A 17,682-nucleotide genomic window follows, 5' to 3' on the forward strand; every position below is an offset into this window, starting at 1 on the left:
ATACACGATTGCTTAATTCACTTCTCCTTCCGACTCTCAGGCCCAGCAGGAGTAGGAGAATTCCCCAGGCTTAAATACTCCAATACACAGCAACAATTCTTTGGAGTCATGTTATTAAAAAAAACAATTTTTACAAAGGAACTGTATAAAAATAGACACTTGGGAAGATTTTAAATTTACAAGCATACGGTGTGCAAGTGTGTCCTTTTTCTCAATCACTTCCTCTCACTTATCTCTCTCCCCAGTAGCTTCCTTTTCCTGGTATTTGGGATCTATTCCAGGTGGCCACCACACAGATTCCCACAGCAGAGAAAAGCAACCACGTGTGAAAGAGATTTCAGATGAAAGAGAAATCACAAATGATGAGTTCTGAGGCTTACTGCCAAAATCAGAGGCTGCCTTTCTTGACTGAGAGATCCTCTAAGTGCCCGGGGAGCCCTTTCTAGGAAACCCACATTCCTACGAGACCTTCAATGCAGCAAAGAGCACTATTCACTGTCCCCTGGAAAGTTCCTAAGGATGCCTGCAGCACAGACTCGGGAAGAAGGAGCGCCTTCATCAACGAGTAGTGTCCTTGCTGGCTCTAGAAGCTTGATCCCTGTGAGCTGATGAGCAAGGACTGGGGACCGTATCTTCGTCTCCCTTCACTGAGTCTACAGGACGATCTTGTGCTCTGAAGTTGCTCCTAATTACTGGACTCACCGAGAGAAACCCTTTAGGGGAAAGGCTCTAAAGCCCAGTAGACCCATAGCTTGGCTCCAGATGAGGAGGTGTGGTGAAGCCAGGAAATGTACAAATGGCATGTGTATTGTTCTGCGAAGACGTTCTGTGCCTCTGAACAGATTCTGAAAGGGGTTTTGTGATCTCCCCATGATGCGGGCAGGAACTCTGCCAGGGAGAGGCCACGTGGGCGCATCTTTTCAGAAATTTACTTGGTTTTCTCAGTCAATTCCGCCTCTTAAGACGTTGCAGGAAAAACGATTTAGAAGGCCTAATAATAAATCGTTGCAAGCAAAACTTGCCTTGCAACCTACTACTTTTTAAAAAGTTCCATGTAAAAATAAATACTTCTCAACCAAAGTTAACCATAGCAAATATGTCCATTAAAACACACACACACACACACAAATAGCGTTTCCTTTAGTTGCCTTGCTTTCAAAGTCACGATGTGAATGAAAAGTAAATCCTCCTGCTATTTCAGCCACGAATTGCAGGAAATGAGGATGCCCTAAGCTCTGGAGGGTGCTGATCTTTTCAATGAGAAAATACCAGGCGTCCAATATTTAGATTTTAGAATACTTTAATGTCCATTTCTTCAGTGGATGCATTTTGAAATTCTTAGAATTAACAATTGAAAAAGAGCAGAGCAAAGGAAAGATGGAAAAAGCAAACAGTTGGTTCTTGCTAATTTAATTTCAGATCCTAGGCATGATGTGATTTTCCAAAACAACCAACCAAAAAATGCTTAAATCAAAAACCTAGAAATGCAAATGCAGACGGATCTTTGGAAACTACAAATTATTACAGCCCACGTAATGGGAAGCAAAGGCCCTTTGGCTCTCAATGTCATGTGCAAATGTGCAGGTGTTGTCTCCACCAGTGAAGTCAGTGTTATTGGAGTCGTGTGCAGGTGTTGCATAATCTGTGCGACTCTTCAAACTACTTAAGGGTTTCATAACTGATGCTCTACACTTGTTTGCATTGGATAAAATTATGTGCTTGTTTATGATATATATATATCTATAATTTGATCTGACCTGGGGCCAAGAAGAAAATTGCAACTCAAAGCAACTATTTACACACATTCAATTCTGAAGTATTGCTTCCTGCCCTAAGTTCGTAAGAGGTATTGCCACTCTGAAGAACGCATCCATCATGTCGGTAGCGCCTGAACCCACTGCTTAGAAACCCCGTCTGTCTGCAGCAACTATCTGTTCAACGCCAGCAGAGTTAGACGCAGGGCACTTCCATTGCAGAGATTCTGTGGTTCTGCGTTGAGGTATGCTTCAGAGCAGGGAACTGGGAAGGACCCGAGTCGCCTGGTGGCCCAGAGAGAACATCTGTACTGGTTATTTAGGAAGGCTCAGGGTGTTCTTTAAAGACAATTTTAGCCGCTGGGTGAGCCGCCCATCAAAGGCTCTAATTTGTACAATGCTGAACCAGACCACCAGATGTTAGGATTCTCTCCCTGTGGGTCGCAGCTTCTCGGGTTCCCAGGGTCAGGAATCACAAACACCTTTGTAGGAGAGGAAGGAAAAAAGAGTTTGACAGGGGGAAGTGTGTGCAGAGATGAACTTTGTAGAGCATGTCTTGAACGAACAGCAGAGACACGGGTAACTCATGGGCAACCGCCCAGACCCTTAGCTGCCGCCAAAGCTACAGAACCTGGAGCTGGAAGGCAACGGGAAGGGCCACACTCACAAATGCGGTAATACTGAGGGAAGAAATCCCTAACACGCCCACGATCCCTATGGACAAGGAGAGCATCAGGTAGTGTTTTTAAGAAAAAATAAAAATCCTGCAGTTTTTATAAGAATACATTCTTTAGAAGCAAGAGGTATTGTCACACCAACCTTTCTCCAGCACTGGAAGATCAACAAACTGACAGGAAAACCTGAAGGAAAATCTTAGTGACTAAGAATGCTCTGGATTCCCCAGGACGCTGGGCTCCTGGTGGCCAGGTGGCCATCCCAGGTATGTCCCAGGGGGAGCTGGCCGGTCAGAATCAATATTTCGTTATGCTTCAGACCGCAGATTCTGTACGTATTTGGGGACTTGCTGCAGATGTGGAAGTTACACAGAGATTTACCAGTGAAAAGCAAATGCACAGGACCATCGGAAGACCGTAAACAGAGAAAGAACTAGTCCTCAAATTACCCCATGAGCTGTATGCCATGTCACCTTAAAAATAACTATGGCTGGGACGGGGCAACTCCAGCCTGAGTTCGATTCTACATAAACTCCAGACTCAAAGTGGCAAAACATGATTACAAGCAGGATTAGCGACAAAGGGCACAGAAGTGCTTTTCCTTAGGTTTTCTATACCCCTGCGCAGCACCCCATCTGCCTCCGGACATACTGTCCCTACATACAGTGCAAGAACCCCATCTATAGAGGGCTGGGGTTCGCCCCCCAGGGTCACTCCTGCCACAAACAGGTCCTGCGCAGGATGAGAATGGGAAAGGATGGAGAAATTTCCTGAATGTGTGGAAGCCAAGACAGTGCCACACCGCCTGCCCGCCTGCTCTGCCCAGACCTCCCGCTTCTCACCGAGCCGGGTTCTGATGTAACCCTGCAGCAGGGAGACCCCGGGACGCAGATCCATGGCATGTGGGGCAGAAGTCGCAGCGTCGGTTTACAAACAGTGGCCGAGAGCTTCTCCGACCCAGGGGTCCTGCTCAGCCCCCTTGAGGGGGAGGTGGCCTACAGTGGCTGCAGCACTGACAGACATCTCTTACTTCTGCTGTGCCTGCCCTCTGCGGAGCCCGGAGCCTACTTCCCCTCACCAGAATGACCCGGCACCCCCTCCCCAAAACACACGTTTCCTGATAAATAAATAAATAAATTAATGCAACCCTCAGACATTTATTTTGAGTTCCCCTCTCAGACGAGTCAGCTTCAAAGGCAAACCCCTTCGCTCCCAGCTGGAACACCCCTCGGTGCGGGGGCAGAATGGAAAACGGCTTTTAAATACCTGAGGCCTGGTTCACAAGCTTTGTTACCGGTTAGCATTTGGACTCTTGGCCTACATGTGCAGGAAGCCCTAAAGCCGCCAGGTGTGGGGAGCGGTGCAGCCACAGCCCACGAGGCCCAGGTGCTCTGGAAGGCGCAGGTGGGAGGGGAACTGGCGGCCTGGCTGACTGCGGACTGCCGTTCTCAGCCTCGCCCCCAGACGTCCCCTCCCAGGGAGTTACTGGCACTTGATCTCAGATTCATAAATGCAAGTGTGTGTGCGTGTATGTGCTTACACAGAAAGGTCAGGTCACTGGAAAACACTATTATGTATACAGAAAAAATAAACCTCAAAAACATTGTATTAGCAAAAAAAAAAAAGTGTCTCGTGAGAAAAAGCAATAAACATGATATCTTAACCACAGCTTTTGTTTTAAAAGTCCAACAACACTCAAGGCCATGATCTCCACCGGTGGCCTTTGTCCCTAGACTCCAAGGCCACGGCCAGCCCCTGAAGGCACTTGTTCTCCACGCTGAGTGTGACACCAAGGGGAGAAAAAGGAAAGAAATGGATGAAAATGAACCCTGAATAACTGTGATCCACACAGAAGTTAGGGCTGCAATGACCACATGACACCACGTCCGGGGACGGAACCCGTGGCGCTTGGAACACACAACAGCCAAATACAAATATTATTGTGTTTCGAGGAGCAGAGCACCGCAGGCAGCGCGCGGCGCTGCGTCACACACTCTTTGAGACGTTGAGCTTGGTGAGCTCGTTGGCTTCTTCCATCCCCATTTCTTCACAGTCGCTCTTCTCTATGGCTTTGCCAAATCGACACCTTTCTTCGGCTTTGATGGGCTCTTTCCAGGGTCTCTTAGAGGACAGGTGAGCATCCTTGGCCTGTGTGTTGTTATCAGAACCCAGAGACGTCTTGTCCAAGTTCTGTACAGAAGGCACCAGGTTGGCAATCTCGTCCGTGGGAGACCGTCCGATGCTGCCGTCCACCTGGACTCGGATGTCTGGGGAGATGGACAGCTGGTGATGCGGCACGACCCCGTTGTCCATGCACTTTGGGTAAAGGTAGGTCTTCATCTGACCTTTCCCCTTTACGTTCACCGTCCCTCTGTAGTCAAAGTCGTAGCCCATCTTGCTTAGGACACGGTAGCTCTCTTCACTCACCTGGATGCGGCACTCCACCCCCGTGGTGTCCATCCTGCTGGCGATGTTGACGGTGTCCCCCCAGATGTCGTACAGCAGCTTGGTCGTGCCGATGACCCCTGCTGTGAGGGGCCCATGGTTGAAGCCAACTCTGAGCTTGAAGTTGAACCAGAGCATGTTGTTGTTGAAATCGTCCACCACGCGCATCATCTCCTTGGCAAACTCAAACAGGATTTGCAGGTGCTCCTGCGGGTGGCTACCGTCCTGGCACCGTGTGGCATTCAGCCCCGACGCCGCCATGTATGTGGCCCCGATGGTCTTGATCTTCTCGATGCTGCTGTAGTCTGGCTTGCTCAGGAGCTCGTCGAAGTCCCCGATCAGCTCATTGAGGACCCGGTAGCACTCCTTGCCTCCCTCGTAGTTCTCCTCGTAGAACTCACTGAAGTTGACGATGCTGGCGAAGATGACTCCTCCGCTGTCATGGTTCTTGGAGTAGGTCTGGGAAACCTTCAGCTGCTCGGCCACGTGGTAGGGGATGATGTTTCTCAGCAGCCAGTCGGCTTGGTCCCTCATGCTCTGGATCTTGGTGCGGTGAAGGTCCGCCTCCACGTCCCCATGGTAGTGAAGGCGGTAGCTGACTTCGAATTCTCGGTTCAGGAACCAGACCAACAAGAGCAGGAGAAAGAAGACAAGAACCACCTCTTGGCCAATTAGGCGGGCTGGTCTCCTGCTGTCATGCAGCAAGGAACTATTGCACGGATGCCTCTGGGAACTGGAGAGTAAAGAGAAGAGAAAGGACGGACCTGCTTAAATGCATCTTTTAAGGGAAAGGCTGCTGCTCAGTACTTCCAGGTTCTGAAACAGCCCAGCTAACCAGCATCCTGCACAGAGTTTTCTTGAGCTCAAAACTTTGACAACCTGCAGGCACAAGGCAACCTGTTTCTGCTTAGGTGGCTGGCTGAAGACGTGGAGAGATAAAGACTGACTTTCTTCAACTGATTTCCTTAACAAGCTTTGTAACTGCTTTGTTTTCAGAAGTCTTTAGCTCCTTGATTTTTAAATTTTTTCTTAACTTTTTATTTTGAAAAATTTCAACCTTATAGAAAAGTTAAGAGAGTAGTAACACAAACATTCATACACCTTTTTCCTGGATTCAATAACTTAACATTTTGCTACCTTGCTTTTTCCCTGTCTATACACACGTGCACACATACACACATGCACACACATACTTTTTCCTGCACGTTGTGAAAGTAAGCTGCAGACACCGTGACACTTCAATCCTGAATAGTTCAGTACGCATCTCCTAAGTATAAGAACATCTCCCTATGAAACCACACCACCATCATCACACCCAAGAAACTGAACGTTCTCTGAGATACTCACTTTTCATCTTCTAATCCAACTTTACTTTTGAAAGACTTGTAATTTTACAAAGAATTCTTTTAAGTTCTCTACTGTCTCCCGGTATAAAAGTTGGGCAAAATACCATTCCCTGCCTCTGGGTTAGTTCTGTTTTTCAAAGTCATTCAAGACAACTTTAACTTTTTTTTTTTTTTTTGAGGAAGATTAGCCCTGAGCTAACATCTGCCACTAATCCTCCTCTTTTTGCTGAGGAAGACTGGCCCTGAGCTAACATCCATGCCCATCTTCCTCTGCTTTATATGTGGGACGCCTGCCACAGCATGGCTTGCCAAGCGGTGCCATGTCCACATCCAGGATCCAAACCAGCGAACCCTGGGCCGCCGAAGCAGAGCAAGCGAACTTAACCACTGTGCCACCAGGCCGGCCCCAACTTTAACGTTTTTTAAAAGAATATAATATGTATACTTTTAAGAGGAACACATTGCAGGAAACTCAACCACTATAAACAATGGAAACCAAGTGTCTTTCCATCAAGGTAAGCAATGCTGTCATTTTCCTGTGGTGTGCATGATATTCTAATAATGGATGTACTGTAGCACCCAGACTCCCACCAACGGGCATTTACACTCTGTCCATCTTTTACTACCAGACAATGTTGCAGTGAAATTCCTGTACCGTGTCACTGTGTGTAGGAATGATTTTGTCTGTGGGATAAACTCCTGGAAGTGGACTTGCTGTGTCATTTTAAATACTGCACATTTAGAATCCCACTAGAAATTTCTATATTGCCCTTCGCAGGCCTGAGCCTGTTTCCATTCCCTCCATAACTGAGGCTGCTCTCCGGGGGCCATCCTGCAGTTCGAGGGTGCCGACGGGCAACAGCCATGACTGGAAGACTGAAGATGAGCACGAGGAGCATAGTCTATTTTAAAGTTGATTTTTTAAATAAATTTTTTTCCCATTTAGCTACTATATACTACTCATCATAGAAAATTTAGGGAAAAGAGTAAAAAGAAAAAAAAGATTCATCTGTCATCCTACCAGCCAGAGGCAATCACTGTTAAGGTTTGCTGAATTTCCTACTAGTGCTTCTTCTGTTTGTTTACGATGCTGCGATTGTTATGTTCATAGAAATTTTGTGCCCCGACGTACTTCTAATGTGCAGAGTGGACTACTAGATTTTATGTAACAATGGGCAGGGTCACTATACAAATGTAATTATACAGTCATGCATCAACAACAGAGATACATTCTAAGAAATGTATTGTTAGGCGATTTTGTCATTGTGTGAACATCACAGAATGTACTTACACACACCTAGATGGTACAGCCTACCACACGCCTACGCTCTATGGTTCTCCCTCACGGGGCCACTGTATACGCAGTCCACTGTTGACTGAAATATTGTTATGTGTGAGTGATTGTATGTAAAATGGATGGGTCCTCAGTTTAGATAGCTCTGTGGCACAGAAAGCTCAATTCTGTAATCAGGGTGTTTAATAAGTTTTACTGTTACTTGTAACTTAAGGATATTAAAAAACAATGAAATTGATCAATCTGGCCATAATGGCCCTCCCTGAAACAGTCACAAAAGCCCTGGCTTAGGAATAAGAGTACCTGGACTCTCTCCTGGCTGGACCACTGCAGAGTTCTGGAACCTTGGGCAAGTCACGTCATCCTTCTAGGTCTCAATCTCCTCATGTGTAAACTGAAGATGGGCTGGAGCATGGCTAAGTCCCTACTGGCCTAAGGTTCTGTGCAGAAAGGAGTTATCACAGCAGGCCTGTGGCTGCCATCCGTAGAAAGGCCTACGGGCAAGGGTGCCTAGGCTGGCGTCAGGAAACTTGGATTGCGGGAGGTTCCCCCCACCCCGTGATAAGAGGGGCACACTGTGCCTAGACTGTCATACAAACAACCTGGCTTATCCTGAGCACCTACCTTCCTTCTGAAAGTCTGGGATTTTGGTACGTGCTAGGTGGAGGGTGCCTATGTGACCAGTCTCCAATAAACCCCCTGGGCACTGAGCCTCCGATGGGCTTCCCTGGGGGACCACATTTCACATGCACAGTCACAGTTCATTGCTGGAGGAAGTAAGTGTGTCCTGTACGACTCCACTGGGAGAGGACTCTTGAAAGCTGGAACCTGGTTTCCTCCAGACTCCACCTCATGTACCTCTTCCCTCTGCTGATTTTTCTTTGTATCTTTTCACTGTAACACATCACAGCCATGAATACGACTATGTGCTGAGTCCTGAGTCCCCCGAGTGAAGCATAGGACCTGGGGATGGTCTTGGGGACCCCTGACACAGGTTCTGTGACTCAATGCCTATGAACCAGGAACCAAAAAAGACCTCTATGGTGAGACACACCACGCTTCACTTATTTATTTTGCCAACTGTCATTTAAACAGATGGCAAAACATATTATGAATCTCAGTACTAGACAATTAACTATTTATTTCAGATGACTAAAACAGACTCACGTCCAGCCCCTCAAGCCCTCTGGGTGGCTTTAGGGAGAAAATCTGGAATAGGAGGGACTAAGTCTTCTCCTGTGTGAGCCCATCTCATTAGGTTAGGAGTTGACCTTTCTTTCTGTTTCTCCAAAGTGGTGACACTGAAGAACAGCCCTCTTTATGAGCGGAAGTCACCAAGCCTTACCGTCATCTCAGCGGCACAACCAGGCATTGTAAATCCCTGTGGTAGAAAGGGGTGGTGTGTTTCCTCAATCAGTCTCCTGCTCTGTCATTTTTCTTGCTGTGCTGTAGCCAAAGCCAGCAGTGTGGCCTGACTCTGGAGACGGGCACAGCCAGTCCCCTTGGGACGGAGGAGGGGGAAAAGCGAAACGCCGGCTGGTGTGAGAAAGGTAGGCAGACCGCAATGCTGCTTTCACGGTTGCTTAAAAGGAAGAGTGCTAACACACAGATTTACACGTAGGACCTGGGGCTGCGTTGCAGCAGAAGAGATCTGTAGCAAGTAGGTAAGAGGATTACTTCTGACCTATAATCTGTATTTCTTATTCTACTACAGAAGGAACAAAGGTGATGGTTCTATTCCTAAATTCAAATAGCAACAGTCAGTTCCAAAAAGAGGAATTTTATGTGACTAAATGCAAGAGTCAATGTATGACCTAATAGTTGGACGTTAAATCATAAACAGAAGTTAGAGTAAAATAGAGCATTATTCACCATCATGGAGAAGAGGGATTGAAACAGAGAAAACCAGCAAATAGAGACCACTTGTGGTCTTAACCAGGCAAACACGGGACTTGCTAACATCTTGGTGTGCTTCAGTGCCACTGAAAATCTACGCCTAGGGATTCGGGCGGGGGGGGGGGTCACAGGAGGGGCATGAGGCGGGCATCTGGGGTACGGGTAATGTTTGTTTCTTGGTCTGAGTGGTAGTGAATGGGTGTGCTCACTTGTGAAAACTAACTCAGTTGTATTCTTATGATCTGGGCACTTTTCTGTGCATATGTTATACGTTGATAAAAAGCTGCTACATGTTTGCTTTTAAATACCACAGTTGTAATCATACATAGAAACACACTTGCATTCTGCCTTTATTCCACAGTCATTTAAATCTCCTTCCCAATGTCTAAATGTCTGCAGATACTAATTTTTTAATTGTGGAAACAGAAAAAAATCGTCATTCATCACTCACTACTAGAGCATAACTATTACATGTCTTACATTTGTTTCATATATATATAATGAAATACCTAGGTGTAGCTATAGAACATATGTAATTTCACATAATAAGTGAAATCATAAACGTTTTCCATATTGCTGCATTTTAACAGTTGCAATATTTGAGTACATGACTCATAATTCCATTGATTGTGTTTTTATTGACAACTGAAGTTGCTGATGAATTTCCAATATTATCAACCATTGTGATTGTTATTTTGGGGCATGCAGCCTTTACCATATGCTGAATTAGCACCTCAGCAGATAAGCAAAAATAGAATTATTAGGTTAAAGTCTATGAACATTTCTATAGATGGGCAAATTACTTTCTAAAACTGTTGTACCATTCTGATGAGTAACAACGTATGGCAGAAAGAGCATGGCCTAGTAATGAAGGAGGCCAGGGTTTAAACACTGCTAATGACCAGCTGTGTGACCACAGGCAGGTTCCTTAACTTCTCTGAGCTTCAGCTTCCTCATCTGGAAAATGGGGACAAAGTGACCTTCGTCACCTGTGTCAGGTTATTGTAAGGATTAAATAAACATATTTTATAAGTGTCTCGTAGCTTAACGAAATTGAACACCACTAGCTATTTATGAATATGCTACACCCTCGCCTGCACTAGGTATCTGCACTATAACTGTTTTTTTTTGTTTGTTTTGTTTTTTGCTGAGGAAGATTGGCCCTGAGCTAACATCTGTTGCCAGTTTTCCGCTATTTTGTATGTGGATCACTGCCACAGCATGACTGCTGATGAATGGTGTAGGCCTGCACCCGGGAACCAAGCCTGGGCCACCCAAGCAGCACATCAAACTTAACCACTAGGCCTTGGGGCTGGCGCCCATGCATTATAACTTTTTGAAGGTCCAATTTAAAAGACTAAAAGGAATTCTGTAGTTATTTAAATGTGCAATGACTTCAGTAGTAATATGTTTATCTTCTACCTCCATTTCATCTTGTGAGTTTTTTGGTTTTTGTCCTTTGTCCTATGCAGGTCTTCATTAGCTCTCTATATAACAGTCCCACAAATATTCTTCTCAGTCTGCTTTGATCCCCCTCATCAATCTGTCAGTCTTTTATTTTTGCGTGTGTGCTTCTATTTATTATTTGTAAGACTGGAAAGTTCTCTCTGTCTTGGAGGCTTGAAAACTATTTAATTTTATTTTTTCTAGTTTTTCATATAGTTTTATATATGATCAAAATATCAAATGATATATTTGAAAATATCAAATTACATCAAATCAAAATATATTTCATTTTTATTTTTGACTCTTCAATTTATTTAGAATTTAGCTTGATGTTTACAGTAAAGCAAGGGTTTAACATTTATTATTTCAAGTTTCTAATCAATTATTTCAAAATATTTTAGGGACTAAAATAAGTACTTTGATTTGTGAGATTTCCTTTGTAACATGGTAACGTCTTATAAAAAATTAAATTTAATCTAATCTATATCTTAACAATCATTTCATTTCTCCAATAAGATATTATAACTACGATCTGATATTTCAACAAGTAGATATTTTCCACTTAGTTTTTTAAGAATGGACATACTGTCCTTTTTATTCAAGATACAACTGTTTTTAGGAAGAGTAGAAATAAGCAGTAATAATACAGTTACTTTCATTTATTCTATAGGTACAAAGTTAAAAGCTTACCTGAAATTCTGTACTGCATCAAGGTGTGACATTACTATGGAACTGAAATTAAAATGCAGAAAAATATTATTATCAAAAGCAAAGAAGGCATTATATAGGGCAATCTGAGAAGAATTTAAATAAACAACTGTCCTTTCTTTATGTGGAGGTCAAGTTGGACAGTTAAGGAGAGTTAATTTTTATTATAATTTGATGGTGTCTTAAATAAGAATAACAAAAGGTAAAGACAATGATATAGTTAAAAAGCCTTCATGTCAGCTATGGAAAGTAGACACAACCGCCAAAGAGCAAAACCAAACAGAAGGAGGCTCCCAGGCACTCGCCTCACTGTGGGGACCGTCTGCAGGGTCCTACGGGCTAGAACTTCGGTCGGGATAAACGGCAAGGCCCACGAGCAGGATCACTTTCGAATGGAAGTGCTGGAGGCGCCGGCAGGTTATGGCTGACTGGAGAAGCGAGACTCTGCTATTGGTGGTCCCAAAGCCATCAAATCCCAAATTTAGGGCATGGAAACCACGCATAATTAAAGAACTCTCTCTTGGTGTGAGGGAAGGCAGCCGAGACTGCAGCCTGCATCCTCTCCACATTCTTTGCAGCTTCTTTTGGGGTCGTGCTACACCCAGCAGCCACCCAGGCCCTAAATCAACTGAACACTTGCCCACCCAGAGAGCCTCGTGCCCTGACACTTCTTTGTCCTCTAGATCCACTGGCCTTGCTCACACAATGAGGGACATTACTCAGCATCTGGGAGGAGCTCTCCTGGGCAGTGAAGGCCAGGTGAGGGCTCAGAGTGGCTTTTATAATTACACGAGGTGTTAACTGACTTCAGGGAAAAGGAAAGAAAAGCAAGAGTGACACCACAAGACTCGAGTTCTAGGACTTTATGTCCTCTTCTCACCCTGTCCAGACACGACTGCGACATCACCATAACCCACATGTCTGTGTCCCCCCAAGCTGGCCGTGGTTCTGGGCAGAGTTCCCTCCCTTTCGCAGGAGTTGAGTTTATGTTTCTGTTGCCCACTCCTCAGAGTCCCTGTCCTGGCTGGGGATTCGGGGTGGATGGGCTCCGAGGATCCTGCATGTGTGGAAGAGGACCGGGTGAAGGGGAGCTTAACCACCGGCCCCACCCCAAGATCTGCTACTGGAACTCTGGGCAGAGAGGCGATGGGGCGCCCCCATCACTGTGGTCTGCTAGACCAGGAGGAAAGCCCCACACCAGAGACTGAACAACACTGAATGGCTGATGAGGCATCTGTGGTGCATCTAAAAGGTTAAAAGGCAGATTGTTGAAGTTCCTGCTCTTGGGAAAGAGCTTTCTAATGACCCTAATTGCAGATGGCCGTACCTTCAGAAGGGAAAAAGGATGCTTTGTTTTACTTAAAGTAATTTAACTATTCATTAAAGTTTCCTTTCAAATGCTAAATGACAGTTCTACTTTAAATTCCATTTTTGATCTCAATTTGCAGAGAACTCAAATATCTTTCATGTCACTGTTATTCTATTAAGTAAACTGAGGAAGGATACTCGCTCTGGCCGGTACTGGCCGCTTGCTTTGGTGATACCCAAAGATACACGATGGCGATTTCATTTGATACTGCAACAAATTGGATCATTTTCTCCTTTGGAATTTACTAAAGCAATGGTTCTCAGCAATGATAATACAATTCCTAGGGGGCATTTGGAAACGGTGGGGGTCTCTCTGGTTGGTATAATAATTTGGGAAACCAGGAATGTGAGATGTCCTGCAAACACAATGAAGCAATGTCCCATGTCACATTAAACATCCTGCTAGCCTGCACCCACTGTAATTACACATCAGTGGTTCTTCAATCTGTGCTGATAGTAAAATGCTCTGATAAGCAGTTACACAAAAAGTCCAACATTTAGAAGTTTGTTATGGAAACTGAAGCTTAATGGCTTTAAGACCTTATCCTGAAATTTTTGAGTAAATTACTCACCGTGTGCATTCTGCTATCCAACATATCATTGTATTTCCAACTACATATTTAGTTGGAAAAGGTTAAAAGCCACAAAACCAGTCTCAAATGTGCAACAGGCAATTTGAGACTTATTTTTAACAAACTAAGAACCAAACATTATTCAGTTGGCAGAACATATGAAAGATAAGTATCTCACTGGGTGTCACTAACGAAGGATGTTTTACACATCACTGCCATCCTATATATTTTTATTTTTAAATTTTTTGTAGCACAGCAATGAGAACTGATCCTGTCCCCAGGGGTCCTCCACACAGCTCCCGTTTCTTTTTCCACACCACCCTCTCTGTTCCTCGGCACCTACCAGTGACATGGTTTTGAAGGCCATTTAGTACCAGGGACTGAACGTATCTTTGATATGTGGAAGGATTTCAAAATAGAAGATACATTTCCAGTGATCCATCATTACTCCAGTGTCTCATGTCATAACACGTGTCACAATATTGTGTCACTATTATAAAGGAAGCCCAGGTGACCTGCAAGACCATGATACCTCTTCACTTCCTCTACATCAGCAATCTGCACTTTGTCTTGGTACCTTAACCCTGCTTCAAATGAGGTTAGACCCAGCTTCCTCTCTTCATTTTTGTCTACCCATGCCTCTATTCCTTCATTTCCTGAATCATCTTGTACGAAACGCTCTGGTCCTACTTTTTTAAATTCAAACTTCTTCATCATAAGTAAGTTCAAGCACATGACTGCTGCATTACGTCTTCTGGGGAGAGTAGTCACCAGAGATGTCTATATGCAAATATGTATTAATTTATTATTAAAAATTATCTTCTTTTTCCTTTTTTGCATATTACTCTTTGGGCATCTCGTTAAGTTGTTGACACTGTGTATGCTGACAGCTATTTCAGGTGTGGTAGTGAATATCTGTTGAGTGGAGGGGGTTAGCACTGGTGTCGAAGTGCAGTGAAAGAGATGCACAGGATGCATGGGGCCAGCCACAGACGGTGGTGGGTACGTACCTGTCCGGACAGAGGGAGATATAGAGCAGAAGCAGGGGCCCCGCCCCGACGACGGTGGCCAAGGAGGACCTCATCCAGGAGCTGAGCTGGCAGAAGTTACAATAGTGCACGACGGCGATGAGAGCAGCTGAGCCGGTGAACACGGTGAACTGCAACAAGGGCCGGGCAGTGGTTAGGAACCCATCCCCCTTCCTCGCCTCCACCTGGGCATCCTGAGATAAGATGATTCGCTCACTTACGAGCGAATCTGTTTAATATAAAAAATCACAAAATATCCGCAGTTTCAAGGAGAGATCACACATCCCTAGGTTAACTATTCAGAGCTTTAGGTTACAAGTTCACGCTGTACTAAAATTCTCCGGATGTGTGGAAATCACACACCTCATTCTGGAGGAAAGGAAGGTGGGCTGCCCGGCTTGAGAATGACCACCGTGTAAGTGGTTACGTTAAAAAAGCCCTTCCTTCCGGCACCCTGTTGCGTGTCATCGGAAATGTAATTTGGTGTTAAAATACCAAATGCGGTCAGCTTACCCCAGTAGTTCATGTTACCCTCACTTTTACCCAAAACATAACCTTCCACAACAGCATTATCTCACTCTTCATGGGGTTTAACTCAGAAGCTCCGTCCCTGGTCAGCAGCAGCCGGTCCAGGAGCGAGTCAATTACCTGTGCCCGTTCTGCAGACTGGCACATTATCTTGTATCATTTGGAAACGTGGGACAGATTCTTCTTTGTAAAATGCATAAGAAAATAACAGATTTGAACCTGTGAACACCAAGAGAGGCTGGAGAGGACACATGTCCCCTGGGGAATCTCTCCAGGGCAGGGTAGCCTCTTAGCCAGCACTTAGGAGTGTGGACAATGACGGCCTCAAGCATCTAGACAGGTTCCCGAGGTAACCTCCCCACCTGCTCCTGTCCCAGGCAAGTCTTTTAAAAAGATGAACTCGAGGTAGCGACAAAGAGTTTGTACCTCTTTAAAGGCCTATATTTAAACTGCTGTCCCAAAGTTGTCAGGCTTATTTTTTTAAAAAGTGACGAGGGAGTCCAGAAGCACACAGACATAAAATCACCAAGCCCTGACTTACATGTATGTTTGTCTCAAATTCAGAGGTGATGTGTGAATAGACTGCGAGAGCAGGGAGGGACACCAGGATGGCCCCGATGAAATGGCGCGGGAGCCAGCCGGCTATCCACTCTAGCAGGCGCTTGGTACAAGCCATCACATCCTCCAGGAAAAACACCATCCTGCAACAGGGAGAGGGGAAAGAAGAAACAGGGTGTCTGTGGGTAGCCAGCCTGCCAGAGAAGATGCAGGCAGGGGACCACCAGCCGGTGCTGCTCCAACTCTGGCCTACGCCACGCTGCCGGCATGGGGGCAGGCAGAGCCCGCAGCCCTCACTTCTGGCAGATGGTGCGTAAACCAGACTCGCTAAGCTCGTTATACCCTCTTTCAAGGTCACTTGTTGCATTCTGGTAGGATGTAACTGTGGGGCTGAGCAGAGCACGTGAGAGCCGGGCAGGCAAATACTAACAGGCCGTAGGAATGGTGACCTTATTCTGCGCAGTCTGCTTCTGGGGCGGAGGTCTCGAGTGGGCAGTTCAGCAGGCGTCCTGGAACTTTGGGGGGCCTTTTCCATTGCCTCAATGATTGAGGGGCACGATGGCATCTACTGGCAGGAGCCAAGGATGGGAGGTGTCCTGCGATGCACAGTGAAGCTCTGCCCTGCGGCCCGCAGACTGCCACTGCCCCTGGACACTCATGGAGGCAAAAAACCTGCTGACAGTCACCTTGGCCTAGAGCCTAGTTGTGTTTCCTTTACAAACAGAAAGTGGATTCTGCATGGCGTTAACGTACGCTGAATTTTCCAGGAATGAACTGCTGTGTAAACTAAGCAATATTACCCTTTGTTTGGGACATCACCAAAGATTGTTCAGCATTTCAGAAACGTCACAAGCTGCAACCCAGCTCACGGTGCTTGTGCCACCAAACCCACACATCTCCCACGGTCCACACCTGGAGCCATGACACTCACAGAGCCTTGTGCACAAAGGCAAACAGCTGACGCCTCTGTCACGATGTCCAAGTGGCAGGCCCTGACACATACGAGGTGAAGCATGACATGTTTGATTTCAAATGGCTTTCTTGTTGTTTCCCCTTCAGACTGGAGTGAAGGCATGTCACTGATTCCTTTTGAAATTACGTGTACAGGGGCTATATTTCAGGAGAGTGACGTGGACATCATAAAACATCTTTCATAAAGAAGGGGGAGCTGAGTGTGCGGGCTGAAGGCTGTTGTTCTGAAGGAAGAACAGGTCTTGGCTAAGCTGGGGAGCCCTGGGTCAGGAGGGGCTGCACCTGGACGCCAGCACTAGGAGATGGAGGTGAGGGCCCCAGGGGTCCGCCTTGGGAGAGACACCCATGCACACAGTCCCTCTCTAAAGCCAGCCCTCAGGGAGGGTGGAGTGGGGACAGGCCTGCTGTCCTCGCTTCTGGAGGGGCCAGGAGCTGCGGCCCAGCATCAACAGCACAAAGCTCGTCAAGGCCTCTCAAGCACCCCTGGGTGCCACGCCTTCAGGCCGGGACACCTGCGGTGCAGTGACCACTCTGGCCGTGCTCGGCCTCCACAAGGAAACCTCGAATCTTCACTTCTCCAACCCGGAGCCAGGCCCCGTCTGACCCTTTTAGGTCCTACATGGTTCTAGCCTCTTGATACTTAAAGGATAATGGAGTCCTTGGACTATTTCCAAGAATAACCACAAATATGCTCAAAGTCAGAATGCATAAGCCTTACGAAGTGACAGAGGGAGTTGAGTTCTAACCAGGAGAAGGCAGGACTGGGAGGCCCTCCACAAAGGTCTCCAGTATGCAGAGTTCTGAGGACGAGACCGCTGTTCCCACATCTGCCTGGGGCACGGCACAAAATGGCTGGAGTGGAAGGACAAGAGCTCCAAGCTGAGATGCCGGGGCCAGCCTCCCTGGGGTGCCTACAGATTCCACAGTGTGCGTTCCTGTTGATCTGGGATCCTAAATATGCCCTCAGCAGGGCAAGAGGAAATCCCGCAAGGTACCGACCTCTCCCAGGCTTCGATGATCCTGTGTAAAGTGAACTTTTAAAGTCCCACCAGAGGTCACCCAGGAGAACAGTGGCTTCCTCTTTCAGAAGGTG

The 17,682-nt window shown here is 46.1% G+C and overlaps 1 protein-coding gene across 1 annotated transcript in view; it reads right to left on the reverse strand.

Moving 5' to 3' along the window:
- Window positions 1-1,264: 1,264 nt before the first annotated feature.
- Window positions 1,265-17,682, reverse strand: part of ADCY9 (adenylate cyclase 9) — a 105,547-nt gene continuing 89,129 nt past the window's right edge. The window contains exons 8-11 of the mRNA XM_046666549.1: window positions 15,601-15,760; window positions 14,514-14,662; window positions 11,546-11,587; window positions 1,265-5,606 (exon numbers count right to left, since the gene is read on the reverse strand). Of these exons, the coding sequence (XP_046522505.1) occupies window positions 4,415-5,606; window positions 11,546-11,587; window positions 14,514-14,662; window positions 15,601-15,760 (1,543 nt within the window). The 3' untranslated portion in view covers window positions 1,265-4,414. The remainder of the gene's footprint in view (window positions 5,607-11,545; window positions 11,588-14,513; window positions 14,663-15,600; window positions 15,761-17,682) is intronic.

The sequence above is a fragment of the Equus quagga genome, chromosome 7 (genome assembly GCF_021613505.1).
Source record: "Equus quagga isolate Etosha38 chromosome 7, UCLA_HA_Equagga_1.0, whole genome shotgun sequence".
In the NCBI taxonomy this organism is placed as follows: domain Eukaryota; kingdom Metazoa; phylum Chordata; class Mammalia; order Perissodactyla; family Equidae; genus Equus; species Equus quagga.